This window comes from Temnothorax curvispinosus, unplaced genomic scaffold (genome assembly GCF_003070985.1).
Source record: "Temnothorax curvispinosus isolate PA1 unplaced genomic scaffold, ASM307098v1 QBEX01011557.1, whole genome shotgun sequence".
Classification (NCBI taxonomy): Eukaryota; Metazoa; Arthropoda; class Insecta; order Hymenoptera; family Formicidae; genus Temnothorax; species Temnothorax curvispinosus.
Window position 1 is genome coordinate 1 of NW_020221337.1, and position 15443 is coordinate 15443.

Sequence of the window (15443 nt, forward strand, 5' to 3'; positions counted from 1 at the left end):
GGAAAAAAATGCATGATACGGTACTACAAACATGACCATAGACTAATGAATTTCACTAGATCGCCCACTCTCTGCAGTCTATTGTCTATAATTTTCATGATCCGTACCCTGGTCCTGGTCGTTGGACCGTCTCTCCGGGTCGAGGAAAAGGAAGAGCGATCCCTTCCTCCTCTCTTCCCAGTATTGAGGCTTTGGCTGCGTTTCTGCCGCTCCGCCTTCACCGATCTAGGTGCAGGAGCGTTGATCCCGCTTCCCTTCTTTTTACCTGCAGCTTTGGAGCTCGTTACGGAAGCAGGGGCGTCACGCCCTGTATCCGGGTGTGCTCCCCTGGAACCGTGGCCCCATTCACTGCAACCCGCCATGCTCTCTTCCTCCGCGTTCCGTGGACCTGGCCTGACGGGAGCGGCTAACTCTCCGTCCTGCCCATCCACGCTCCCTAAGCTCGTCTGATTGGGGGGGGGGGGGGGGTTAAAATTCTCTATGAAAATAAAGATTCCCTGACCCTCCGTGGCTCTGCCGACTCGGGCATGCCCTCACCGGCCGGCCCACAAGGAGTCGGCCGGGCCCCGAGTTCCCCCCGGGGGAGAGTCGGCTACACCATTGCCCCGGGTATTGTCGCTGATTCGCGCATCCGGGGCAGGTCCCTTGGTCTGCCCCTTACTCACCCACGGGCGAGGCCCATCAAGGAGCCACCGCATTGCGGGCTTTCGGGGGTCCCCTGCCTCCGACAGCAGGGGCACCGCGGAGGGCGCCGCCACGCCGGGAAGGACCTCCCCGACGTTTAGGGCGTAGGAGGTTGCAACCCCTCCATCACCCCTTCCGCCGGGAGAGTCAACCTAAAGTCTCGGGTCGCCGACCGAGGTAACCTCCGCACCGACGACCCAATATCGCTTGCTGACAGACTTAGGGTAGGGGGGGGAACCCCCACCATACGTCTCCCGTGCGCTAAGCTAAGCGGGGAAAGTCCGGCTGAGCTTACTTGATCCCAGCCACCCCGCCGCCGCCCGCGAGAGGGCAGGGCACAGGAGCCCCCCAGTTGATGCGGTCGCCTGCCAACGAGCCTTTGCACGCGCCATCGGCCTTTTCGTCCGACGGCTAGACCCGCCGGCCCCGACCTCGAAAGATGTCCGAGCGGCCCGACGGGTCTCCCACCCAGGTCGCCCCGACCCCGACCTCGAAATACGTTCGAGCGGCCCGGAACGACCCTCCACATTGGCGGCACCGTGGGTCCACGACCCTGGTGTGCAAGCCGCCAATGTGGGCCTCGCCTCCGGTTGCCCCGGCACCACGTACCGGGGCAGCCCGAAAGAGGGTTGTCAATCTCGCCTCCCACCGAAGCACCGGCATCAGGAAGGCATTGAGAGGGACCTTCCCGTTCCCTCGGCGAGACGGCATCCCTGCCCGCTTCGGGAACGGGGAGAACAACCCTCCCTCACCCTACAACCCTGTGGGTTCCCTCCCCTCACCCTGCCGGAGCACTGGCGTACAATGGGTGAGAGGGAAGAGACCCCACAATCCCCCCTTAGCTCGGTCCGAATCTCCCAGCCTGCCGGAGCACTGGCGTGCAATGGCTGAGGGATCCGAGACCTCACCCCGTGGTTTTTTTTCAAGGTGTCCTTTCTCTAGGCCGGCGGAAGAAGTAGAAACTCCTCCCTAACGGTCCCGGCCGACCGGGCGATTGCACTCAGGGCCCCTACCGGCTGTTGGAGGCTGGTTCGCCGAAGCTAGCCAGTCTCCTAAGCAGGGCAGCCAGACCCCCGGTTTTCTGTCAGGGTTTTCCTTCCCTTAGGACGGTTGGGTAACGGAGACAGCTTGTCCCAAGGGCCGATCAAACCGAAGTCCTGGACGGGGTTTACGCTCGTGAGCAACCAGTCACGGCCCAGCTGAGACGCCATCTCGTCCCTCACGGTGCTGTCCGACCGGACAGTTGTTTATAGAGGTAGTCTGCCTCGAGTCCCCGAAGGGATTCCCCGGTCTCTGCCAGTCCAAAGACTGACAAAGATTACGGTGCTGGTGTGCTCGGGTACCTCGGGTTCACAAAACCCGTGGTGGGAAATGCTCCTAGGGACTCCTAAGAGTCCCCGGTGGCCTCCCCCACCCCCTGAGGGGTGCCTTACACCTTTCCAAAAACTTCTTTTCCTCTCCACTTAATTCCCGACCATCCGCACGCTCCAAAAGGCTTCCCCCTCTCCTCATGTCATTGGTAATAAGAAAATAGATATAATTTCTCAATTTCACAGCATGATCGCATTGCAACTTTTTGTTCTAGTCCGTGATTGATTTGCTAGTCTATGAGATTTATGCAATTACTTCAACTGTGATTGCGATCTTCCATGACACTGGGAAATTTATATTACTTTGTCTTATTACTGAAAAGTAATATTTGCGGTAACGTAGCATGATGTGCAAAATTCATACTCAACGTACACATTGTAGATGCAACATCATGTTACCATGCCGTCATATTACTTAACATAATGACATTAACAAGATACTAATAATAACAAAATATTCAAGGAAATATTTATGTATTTTAATTTGCCTATATAATCTTATACGTTCTACGTTACTTTTTTCTTTTACTTTAACTTTCTCGACTTCTTATATCTTTTCCTTTAGTACTTTATATATTTACTTTTTATTACTTTTACTTTTCATTACTTAGTTATACTTTTATACTTTTTATTTGTTCGACAAATTTTTAAATTTTCTATTAGCTGTATTTATTGCTTTTGCAGCACCATTAATATATCGTGTACGGGAATATATTTTAACTGTTATTAAGAATTTTAATGCTTGCATGCGATGATTGTAACACTTTTCATTAGTGTCAAACCATCCAGCATACATTTTATTGGTTGCATACATACCCTTGTTTAAAATTTTCTGAAGAACTTGTGTAGATGACCAGTGACGTTGCCATGTACTGTTAAAAGCCATTAATTGCGTTTTGACAATCTCGTTAAAAAGGCTTGTTGGTCGAACTAATTTCGTGACTGTTGGAGCATCTTCGTCTGCGTTCGGATATTCACGATATTCAATATATTTTTCATTAGCCGTCGCATCATCCATTGGTGTTTTCGACATTGTTGTACGACAGTCATCACAATTATTTTTTTGGATACATCGTCGTGCCACATACCCTGCAAAAAATGTAATAGCATTTTCATCATAATTACCAAGTGTATTTTCATTTTCGGTGTCCATATCACCCATTTCTTCCAGAATGTCTCTGATAAATAATTCTGGATAATCAGCATCAGCATCATCGTTATCAAAAAAAGGAACGTTTGCATTCATATTATTTTCGACCCTTTTAATTGTCTGATTCGGTTGATTAATAAGGGTCTCACTCTCCAGACATTGCACGTTGTCTTTGTCACTCGTCTGAATATAACCTGTGGAAAGAATATGTCTGGATGACAGTCGGACCATTCTTGCGGTTGGATTAGGATTGAATCCTCCGAGTTGCCGAAGTTTTGAAAAAAAACGTTCCACTGAATCTTGGTTACATAAACTTGTTGCAAGTTCAAATCTTTTATATTTACTTGCACTGATACAGATTAAGAATAGCTTGTACTGTAATTACGAAACCTTTGAAGCAAGGAACTTTATTTATTTTATTGGGATTTTTGGACCATTCTGAAGACCACTGCACAAAGTCAGTTAATAACATTATAATGTCGGGATTTTTCTGACAATGGCCGTTTCCCACCAAATGTAACATTAAGGCTGTAAGAGTTGCAAGCATCAATTATACTGTTCATTTTCTCTGCAAATTCAGCTGTCGCTTTCCACGTATTTGAATTCAATTCTTTTCCATCGCCGGCTGTTTTTATTGCAGCTGCAAATCTATTATTACTAAATAACTGAAAGGCTCTTTTAACATTCATTGCCTCAAAATTGTTTGGACGAATATGTGCCTGTGTTATATGGGATAATAAATTTGAGCCTTCTTTTGTGGCATTATCGATACTCCAAGTCTTTACGAAATCGGAATACGATGCAATTATTTCTCCTTTGCAATATAATTTATCATGCGTTCTAAAATAACTCGCTAATCTTTTGACTAATTGTAAGTGCGGGAAATCGTATAAAGCATTATATTTTTTATTATTGTAAATAAAATATGATTTGTGTACCTCAACGCCGAGTTGACTATAAGCGGCTTGGTTATTGGTACTTTGATCGCACGTAACGAGTTGCACATTAGCACCCGTTTCATTCAACTTGTCTAAACATATTTTTAGTAAATCAACTGTTTCAGTTGATTTCATGCACTTACCTGGAAGAAAATACGCAAAAGGTTGTCGCCATGGATGACGTGCATTCAAGCTATCTAGGCAAAATAAAAGACGCATTTAGCTCTTTCTTCTGTTCTACCTAGAGGTCCCAAATCTCAGACCTTCTACTTGGTCCAATTTCGAAGAATATTCTTTAAAGCTCTTGATACATATTTCATCCCATTTTAAAGCACACACTGTTTCTTCCTCTAGTAATTGCGAAATTTTTTTTTTAATTTGTAAAATATAATATCACAAAATCCTGGTTTTACATCATATTCTTCTATCCATCTTCTAATTGTTCTCTGTCCAGCAAAATTACAACCAGCTTTCTTTAAGCGACAAAATACTGATGCTGAATAATAGTACAGCTGTTTGGACAAAATTTTTTCTTTTTTTGTATATTTTGTACGTGGCTTATGCAGTTGCAAATGAATCATGCTTTTTGCAACAGTATGCAGTTCTTGTTCATTTATTAATTTTTTAAATGTTTCTTTACTCTTCTTTAATGTTTCTTTAGTCTTTTTTTTACTTTTCGATATTTTACATTTTTCTGACATACGTTGCAGGAGAAATTTTTGGCGCCTTAATTGTTGTCACAAATGTCGAATTTCCATATTTAGATCTTTGATTATTTTTGCATCTTTATTATTTGTTTGCGTGCAATTATCTTGACGTTGATCATTTGTGGGTGGCATAGATAGCTCGAGATGCACCCATTCCATTATATTTTCCTCTTCCGCAGGTACATCAAAATTTAAATCACCACGTTTATACTTTTATACGCAATGCAGACTGTTCAGGCAATTGTACTTCCGTCACGTTTGAATGAAAATGCTGCTGTATAATTTGTCTGTACTCTTTGTTCAATTTCAACATTTTCATTGTTTGCGGAAGAGTCTGTGTCATTGTATGGAATTGGTATAGCATTCCATGTCAATCGTTTTTTTGTGGCGTTTTTGAAACACGTAGCGGTAAAATGATCCTCGCACAATGATGCCGATCGAAGAGTAGCGGGAGAAAATTTCTCCAATTTAGTATTTCCTGCAACAGAAATATAAGAAACTACATATTAAAATTACGATTACACGTTTACTTAAAAAAAAAAGTGACATTGCAATGCAATTCGGTAAATCGTGCCCAATATTAACATTTATAAAAAGTAGAGTCGAAAAGTCTTCAATCACTTTCTCGAACCTTGTTTAATGAGACAGTAATTATTATATGTTACTGAAAAAATGAACATCGCCCTTTTCTTTATTGTGATTTAAAAGAAAGGTTGTTTGTTAACATTGTGACGTGACATTGTCGCGTCCACCGCCCAGGCGGTAGCTCGGCCGAGGGGAGGGTCGGGGATGGCGCCTCGACTCGAATTGGGGAGGGCTAATGGCGTTAACTAATTATTTTCTCTAGTTAGATTTTGTAGGAACGACTGGTGGTGCCGTAGCAGGAGATTGACGACGGATAATGTAACGACGTAAGTCGCAACGAGGGAAGGAAGGACACCGAGAAGACGCTGAAGTGAGCGGTTGACCGGCGCGGCGGGCGGGTCACGCGGGTCCCCACCGCCAAAGCGCATAGCAGGTCTTGCCCAGCACATCCCTGGCCCCGTCGCAGCATAAGGAAGGGGTACGTCACCGCTACCGCGGAGCGAGTGGACGCCCCGGACGCCTTACCCCGGCGGTACTTGGGTCGCCGAGCAGGATAGCTACGGCCTGGCCAGTCGGGCTAACACTGACAATGAGATGGACCCGTACGCCATGACAGCTAGTTGAAATTGCCGCGGGCAGGCAGCGGATGCGAGCGGCGCCGCGTGCAAAACGACGCACGCGCGACAGATCGACGGGGCGGAAAATCGCAAGCCTGAGGGCGCATGCGCGTGGCCCAGCGTGGTCCCGCCGGGCCAGCCGCTCATCACTGTCGAAACAGCCGCAGCCGAGGAGCCATCTCCGGAAAAGTGTCCCGACGCCGCCGAGCAGCAGCGAGCAGCTAACTTGTAAGATCTCTACTCCGGTGCCACCGCGATAATTGGGGGTTCGATCTCGGCCAAGGCCCGACTTTGTTAATCGTAATACCGACTAGATTACCGTGTAGATTGGTTAGATTACTGTGCGAATGCCACTTAGGTTACCTCGGAATCTAGATAGAACGCGTGGTCGTGAGGCCGAGATAGAGTCCGGAAAGTATTAGAAAGCCCTCTTCGGAAGCTCAGATGCGGCCCAGTCAATTAGCGTTTATTGTATCGTATTGCGTGTTTGTGAACAAAGGCGTGCCGTGAGCGGTGCGTATCGTAGAATACCGTGTGCGTTGTTGAGAACGTGCCGGGATAAGTGTTATTACGTGTCGCGAGAAGAAGCGTATCGCGGGCCATGCGTTTTGGGAGAGATTTGCGTACTCGTGGAGAGCCTCGCGGATACTTTGCGTTGTCGTTCGCGCGGGCAAGTATCGTTGCACTCGCTCGGCGAGGAGTTTCGCGGACGTACGGCCGAGATATTGCGTTGTACATGTCGTATATGGAAATGTCGCGTTGGAATGCTCATCGTGAGTAGTAGAGTCGTATTGTGAACATTTCATATTACGAACATTAGCGTCGTGTCGCGGATATTCTGCGTCGCTTTGCGAGCCCCGCAAGCGTTAGTCATATCGCGGATATCCTGCGTCATTTATTGCGCATATTCGAGTCATAGCGCGAAGATTTTGTGTCACTGAGTGTGAGTAGTGCGAATATTGGAGTCGTGTCGTATTTTGTATCGTTTGCTGTGAATATTAAAAGTCTCGCGGACGTTAGAGCTGTGTCGCGGAGACCGTACGTTGTAATTGCCTTAGGATCCGCGGCGAAAAATTGCGTTACATTAAACCAGCGGAGACAAGGCCCATATTTGAAACTGAAATACATGGTTATTATTTTTGTCACTTATTGTGTGCTGATTGCGTTACGCTCCTTCCTCACTTTCCTCGTCAAAAGACGTAACCGGCGCCCTGAGTTAGCGTTCACGTGAGATATATCTGTTGAGCCGGGAATCGAGTTGTGGAAACGTGGTGAGCGTAATCGCACCTAGCGCCCATTCGGATTGTTTCGTCGAGGATAGAATAACGCTGATTTCGCGGAACTACCGTCTGCCGGCAGGTAATTTGCGGCCGCGCCCCTTCGGCTAGCGAGACCGAAGGAAATCGGGTCGCAACATTAAAGTTAAATAGATTGAAAAGGGCTAAAACCAATGATCAAAAACATCGTGACAATTATAATTGACCAAAACCAACAGTCGAAACGTTGTGACGATTACAATAAATAAAGATAGCCAGGTCGAGTCAAAATTTGTTATTGTTCATTAGTGGAAGCTTAGTAAAACAACGTTATAAATTAGACAAAATCCGTGTTTAATATGGTTAGATTATTCCATTTTTAACGTAATATACTGTTTTATCGCAAAAAAACCGAGGTCATAATATCGACATATTTATAATTGTCGCGATACATACGCAGATCTTCATTTGTCAGCATAACAATATATTAAAAAATAATATTTATTCTCTAACAACCTACATGTATTACGTATCCATATTTCGTATCTCGCATCCTTTTGCATTGGAAATCTAAATAGGCGCTTACAAGGTCTCGTATTCGTACAGTCTTTGTACATACACCTATCATAAATACGAGTTACACGGCACTCACTCGACATTGTATTATTGTTAATATAAAATTATGAAATAAAATTAATTATTTATTACTCGACTACCTGGTTTAAATTATATATAAATGCACAACGTTTCGGCTCACGGTTAGAGCCCTTATCAAGTGCCGTCTGAAATATGAACATCGCGATGTAACACAATAAAAAATATATAAATTGGAAATTAGTCATAAAAACAAAGAGCGTTACCTAATCGTCATAAGACTCGTCATATATTAGTCAAGACCTCCTTTCGTTCATGGGAATGTCCCAGCATTATCACAAAGCGCAAACTACGGGAAATCACTCATATAAAACCGATATACAGAGAAAGAGATGTGACAAACAATTCTTACGTGTCTTGAATATAAACCAACAAGCATCTTGAGTTTGAGACTCTCCGATAAGCGATGTTATGCGAGCGGAAGAACTCAGGAGACTGAACACTAACAAGGGAAAAAATCAAGGAGTCAAAAGAGCCACAAGAAAGTAACAAAATAAACAATTAAACTGACGAGATGATGCCGTCATAAACTTCGTTTAGATTATCTGTATCTCTCTGAAGATTAATAACGTTGTTGTGTTTCTTTATAAAGAACATTTCAGCTATCTCTCTCTTTTTCGTATTACACTCCTTGTGTAAAATCTTAGGATCAGACCAATTAAAATTATGGTTATTGTGTAATCTATGTTTACTCACAACTGATGCCGTTTTCGAGTGAATGCTCGAGATTCGCCCTAAAATTGCTCCGTGATCGCTCTTGGGTCAAATCATGCTCTAAATCATGTTCGAGTGCAATGTGATCGCACGTTGACGTCATCAGACGCCATCTAGAGTTATTCCGTGGTTATTCTGTTGATAAAGACGTCCATTGTTCTGTGCATTAATAAATAGTAGAAAAATTAAAAAATCAGAAATGGCTCTAAATTCAGAAGAAATAAAATTCCAAGCATTAGTGCTTGATGAAAATGATCAAATAATCGAAACTTCCGAAGGTATCCTATGTGAAGTTGCGATTGGACCAGGTAAGAACATTAACTTATCAGAATACTTTGTTTTTTTTTGTGTTGTCCTTTATTATTAATCCGTTTTTATATGTGATTATTTTGTGTTTGGGTTATAATTGAAAACGTTAAAAAAAATATCTGCTTTTTTTAATAGCTGAAGAATATAAATTGGCGTATTTAACAAGGGAGACTTTAGGCATGGAGAAAACATTGGATAACCTCGAAGGTCAGTTCATACACACGCATATTAAAAAAATCTGTTTGTCAAATTACAATAAAAGTGTTATTGATTACGTTTTATATTTTTTTAGATAAAGAAAATCTTGAGGATTTTAATACAGCTGGTACTTCTGGAAAGGGTGATGATCTTATTACAAACAGGGTTAGTCCTGCGATTCCTTCTTCTTCTGCAGTCATACTTCCAGGAACAAGTAACAAAGCCACTGCTTCAAGAAAATGGACTGATGGTGAGACGAAGAAAATGCTTGCTCTATACAACGAGAACGTGGTGAAAGTTGGACCAATGAAAAAATTCAGAAACAAAAAATTGATGTGGGAATGTATTGCTACGGATATATCAACCGAGTTTAAAATTTACGTAAGCGGAATTCAATGCGAATCTCGTTTCAAAAATGTCTTAAAACGTAAGACTGGTGCTGTAAAGCATAATAAACAATCAGGTAATGATCCCGTGGAAGTTCCATACCAAGACGAGATTGATGAAATTAAAAGTATGGATGATAGTATTAAACCTGAAGTTCTTGTGAGTCCTGGTAGCATTAAAGTTTTGAAAAACAACTCACAAAAGTGTCAAGCAGAACAATCTCGTCAGGATAACAAGAAAAAGAAAACAAAAGATCCACTTATTACTGCATTTCGTGAATCGCAGGAAAGGAGGGAAGCCAACAGGCAACGTAGGCATGAAGAAAAACTTGCATTGTTGCGAGAATTCCTGAGTAAGAAGGAGTAAACTTGAGGAGTCAACTTTTAGTTATAGCATTTCATATTATAATATATATTATAGTATATTATCTCGTTATTGTAGGCTATTCGATAACGGTGACTGTATTCGTGGCGAGGTGGACAGGAAAAACACACGTATTTCTATAACTCTCTATATGATATATTTGCTCTTCGTACAATACACGTCTGAATTCTATGACACCGTGAGCTCTTGTGAGCTCCCACAACGACCGCACGTAAGCGTGGCGCCCCGAGGCTCGCGCCACTCGGGAGCTGCCCTCTAGAAGGGCGGGAGCACGTCGCTCGTTCAAAGCCCGGCTTTTCATACTCCCTCCCTTTGTGCGAGCGATCCGTGTTCGTCTAATTTTCTTCTTTATCTGTAACATATCAAAAATCAGTTATCGAGTAAAATAGATCTCTAATTCTGTTCAAACTCTATATTCATTATATTGTCTCTTAGATATGCAAATGCTTCTAAAGGTAAAGGTTTTGTCATAATGTCTGCCAAGTTTTCTTTGGTCTCAATCCATTCGACTTTCACCTTCCCTTGATCAACACACTGCTTGATAAAGTCTCCATGAGTGTCAGCCATATGTTTTCTGTTTCCAGTTTCTTCTCTTTCTTCTAAGTTTTTCTTTATTTCCTCTAAGTTATCATCAAACATTTTAAGTTTGTGACTTCCATCCTTCTTAGTGCAGTTTCCTGCTGCTCTGTTATCACACCAGATTGTTGCAGGCAAGAATGTTTTTCCAACAACATATCTGAGCGACTTGTCTAATGAGATTACTTCTTGACAGGCCTCACTCATTGCTAGATACTCTGCTTGACAGGTAGAGAGTATGACATATGTCTGTCTATGACTTCTCCATGCTATCACATCTCCAAATATTTTGATTATATATCCTCCAGTGGATGTAGAATCAATGCAATCTCTGAAACTAGCGTCTGTCAGCGACTCTAACTCATCTGTTTTACTTTTAAACATTAATCCTCTATTTGCAGTTCCTTTAAGATATCTGAAGACTCTTTTTACATCTTGCCAGTCTTCTTCAGTGGGCTCTAATTGTTATTCCCAGAAAGTTCTTTGGTTCCCCAAGATCCTTCGTCTCAAATGTTTCACTCAACTTCTTTTTGATTTCTTCTAATTTCTTCTGATCATTACTTGCAACCAACATATCATCTACATAAAGTAATACGATCACTATTTTGCCTTCTTTCCTCCACGTGAACAGGCACGGCTCATGTAGGTCGTTCTCTAATCCAAGTTTCTTAGCCTCTTCTGAAAATCTCTTATTCCATCTTTTCGGACTTATCTTCAATCCGTATAAAGCTCTATTCAATCTACACACCTTAATCTTCTTGGTGTTTTCATCCAGTTCTACTCCTTCTGGAATTTCCATATATATTTCATCTTTTTCTTCTAGAACTCCATTTAAAAACGCAGTCTTAACATCTAGCTGACTAGCGTATAAATTATATTTATTTATTATTGCTAATATAGATCTAACCAGTGACAATCTTGAAACCGGTGCATATGTCTCTTTTAGATCATACACATTTTTGTCTTTACATCCTCTTATCACCAGTCTCGCTTTATATCTGGTTGATCCATCTGCTTCTAATTTCCTCTTAAATACCCACCTTGAATCTATTATATTAGGTCGTCTTCCATCTAATTTCTCTAATGGTCTATCGACAAGTTCCCACACTTGATTAGCATACATAGATTCAAGTTCCTCTTTGACTGCAATTTTCCAATTCTCTCTTTCGTTACTTGATATAGCTTCTTCATAAGTAACAGGCTCTCTATTTAACGATGCCATAAGGCATTGATGTAATTCATCTTCATTCTCTATATTCCGTTGAATATTTTTCACATTAATATAATTAGCAAAGCTAACATCTTCTATTTTTCTCCGCACATCAGTGTCTCCATTATCTTCTAGTTTTCTTTTAGTTTTACTTCTAGTCATTGGAGCTTCACTTTCCTTTCGTGCGTCCTTCTGCTTCTGTTCGTCTAGTTGTGTTGTTTGTTTTCTCGGTCTACCTCTTTTCCTTTTTTCAGGAATCTCTAGTTTTTGTTCTCCCTTTTCCTCATCCTCTACAAATTCTTTCATCCAATTTTTATCTAAGTCTTTTTCTTCTTCTATTTGACTGTTTTGATATATATTTTTATATGTTATCTTTTCATTAAATCTAATGTGTCGGGACTCTATAAATTTTCTTGTGCTTGGATGCCAGAGTATATATCCAGTGTCAGTATATCCTACCAACACACCTCTAATAGCTCTCTTGTCAAATTTCGACGTAGGCTTTGGTACTCTTGCATATCCAATGCATCCAAATCTCTTTATTTGCTCGAAATGACAACTTGTTTCTGATGAGAACTTCTTCAAGGGGATCTCATACTCTATAGTCTTATGTGGAGATCTGTTGTACGCATGCACAGCAGCGTCAACTGCCAACTCCCACATACTCTTTGGTAATCCCGAGTCGAACATATATGTTCTTATTTTCTCTTGCATCGTTCTGTTAAACCTTTCTGCAACTCCATTATGTTCCGGAGTGTACGGTGGTATATGGCTTCTATATTTTCTCTTTTTAACACTTCTTTAAAAGCACCTCCCGTAAATTCCTTGCCTTGATCTGACTTCACATAGCATAGCTTTTCTTCTTTTCCTAGTAGATTTCTGGCGGATATTAGGTATTTCTCTAGAGCTTCTCCCGATTCATCTTTCGTCTTCAAGGAGTAAGCTTTCGCTAATCTAGAATAATCGTCTATAAAGGTTATTATAAACCTCTTTCGTCCTGGATAAGATGTAGGTTTTATTGGACCCATGATATCCGTATGTATCACTTGTAGTGGTCTCTGTGCTTTATTTCTGTTTTCTTTAAACGGCAATTTTGCCATCTTTGCCATTATACAGACTTCACACTCTAATATGGAGTTATCAAACTTAACTGTCTCTAATCTCTTTTCTACTTTTTGTAGCTGTCTTAAATAGTTTAACGACGCATGACCTAATCTAACATGCCATAACATCGCCTCATTTATTTTCTCTAATTTCTTTACTTTTTCAATTACTGAGCTTTCACACATTTCTTCTATATTCTCTAATGTTTGTATATCTTCTAACTTAATGACTTGATCGAGTTAAGCATTATTGTATTCTATATTTTCGTTCACATTTGTGAGCTCTCCTTCATTCTCCCTCCCAATCGCAGAGCCAACATTGTCTCTTTCGTCTAATTCTCCCTCCGAAATTGATAATTCACTGGTCTGAATGTTTGCTTGCGATTGTTCAGGAGACTCACAATGTGGAACAATTTCTGCTCTACATCTATACACAGCACATTCTACACTTTCATTGTCCTCTATATTATTGTTTTTAACCTCAAATTGCATAATCCAATTTGGTTTCTCATAAATTCCTTCAAAAACAAATTTATTTGTTAGTTTATTGTGAACTTTAAACACTTTATCATCTAAATAAATACTGAACCCTGCATCAGCCAGCTTTCTTAAAGATAGTAAATTTTCGGATACTTCCTTCGTTGCAATTACATTTGTTAATTTAATTACTTTCTTTTCTTCCTCATTTATTAACAACAAAAGATCTCCTTTACCATCTATTCTTTTTGTTTATATTTTTATTAACGGTTTTATTTGTATACCTTTTTCCTCTAAATCTGTTCGTCTGGGCTCCGGCATTAGGACAGCTATCACCCTTGTGTCCTCTAATCTCCTGGCAGTAATAACAGAACCAGGCCTCTGATCCCGCTAGTGGGCAGTCCTTCGCCATGTGACCCAATTTGTTGCATCGGTAGCACTTTACTTCTTTGTGCTCTTCTGCGGTAGCCCTCTGCACTCTAACCTCTGGTTTCTCTAGCTTCTCTCTAACTTCACTCTTAGTCTCTGCCTCTAACTGCATCATGAAAGATTTTATTTCATCTACATTCATTTCTTTAAGATTAGTTTGTCTTCTAATTAAATCTACATTCCTCAGTTCCGGCACATTAATTGACACAGCTTGATACAATGCAGATCTCATTTCTTGTTCTGTGAGAGGTACCGCATCTTCGCATGATTCATATTCTCTAATTATTGAATCAAAGCGTTCGTAAAAATCACTTACTTTTTCGTCTTTTCTCATTTTAATTTGATAGAGTTTAGTTCGTACCAATGTATGAGTAACGTTTACTTCACTCTTTTTATAACTTCTTAATTTCTTCAAAATTTCTTTTGGATCTTTCTCATGTAAAATCCTTTTATGATAATTTTCATCTAAATGATTGATTATTATATCTCTAACTAGACTTTTTCTCTTAGCAACTTTTAATTCGGAAAGATTTTCTGGATTATCAATGTTTGAATCTATTACATCTAATAACTCGTTATTCATTAATTCGGATTTTAAATAATCCATCCAAAGATCAAAGTTAGATTTTTGCGTTAGCTTATATTCTCTTCTAATATGCAACCTTTGACTGTTTAATTCTACTTCTAAAGCACTCTTAATTGTCTCTAAACTTCTATTTTTCTCGACTGAACAGACTGTTTCATCTAACTTTTTCTTTTTAGGCTCTACTTCTGATTCTTTAACCGTTTGTATACCGTTTTCTACTTTACTTTGCGTATTCTGTTTATTTACCTCTAAACGTCTAATCTTTAGTTTCTCTTTCTCTAAATTTACGTGGGCGACTTCTACCATGTTTTCCATCATGGAGGTTGCTTGGGTCATAACCTTATCCAACATCTTCATTACTGATTCCATTTTCTCAACCATCTTTTCTTGTTTCTCGTAAAGCATCTTTGTCCCTATTGGTAGTACAGGACGATTTTCAGCTCATTCTCTATTTACATCTATGTTCTCTATAATTTTTGGTTTGCCGCGTTTCGGGATTGCACCCTTTGCTTCAGTCTCCTTCTTGTTCTCTTTTTCTTCTAAACAAAATTTTTAAATTACTCTATCTCTGAATACACAAGTATATTATCCTTCTTGATTGTTTTATTTAAAAAAAATACTCTCTTACCTTCATCTTTACTCATCTTTTTATCACTACCTCTCTCTCTCTCTCTACCACTGTGACCACGCTGCTGTCACTATCGTAGTCAACCAGTGAATCCTGGTTTTCTTCCTCATCCATCGGAAGATTTTTCGTCTTATCTTCTTCCATCTAAATCGGGATTCAAGTATCAATTGAACATTAGCATTCCTCTTTTGACAAGATAAACCAACATTCATATTGACCGATAATAATTTACAATTTCTATCACTAGATCTCTTTCAGCGATAAAAATTTAATGCTTATGAGGCTATATAGAACGCACTGCAATTCACAATAACCCCAAAGCGAGAAAACCACGCGCCTCTGCAGGGCTATCCGCACGCGCACACCACTGTCCGTTGCGATCTCCAGCACTGCTGAAAAGATCTATGGGAGCTCGGGTTGATCACGCACGCGCACGGGGCCCATACAAATTTACGCGGCCTCCCTGTACAGTAATCAAGCT

At 41.1% G+C, this 15443-nt stretch overlaps 1 protein-coding gene across 1 annotated transcript; it reads right to left on the reverse strand.

Annotated features, from left to right (window-relative positions):
• Window positions 1-10257: 10257 nt before the first annotated feature.
• On the reverse strand, window positions 10258-14759 carry LOC112461665 (uncharacterized protein C683.02c-like). The gene is made up of 3 exons (XM_025026994.1): window positions 14581-14759; window positions 13604-13854; window positions 10258-10305 (listed from the first exon to the last, which is right to left on the reverse strand). Exons 1-3 carry the CDS (start codon window positions 14737-14739, stop codon window positions 10302-10304), a joined length of 414 nt encoding a protein of 137 aa, XP_024882762.1. The 5' UTR covers window positions 14740-14759; the 3' UTR covers window positions 10258-10301.
• Between the last annotated feature and the right edge of the window lie 684 nt (window positions 14760-15443).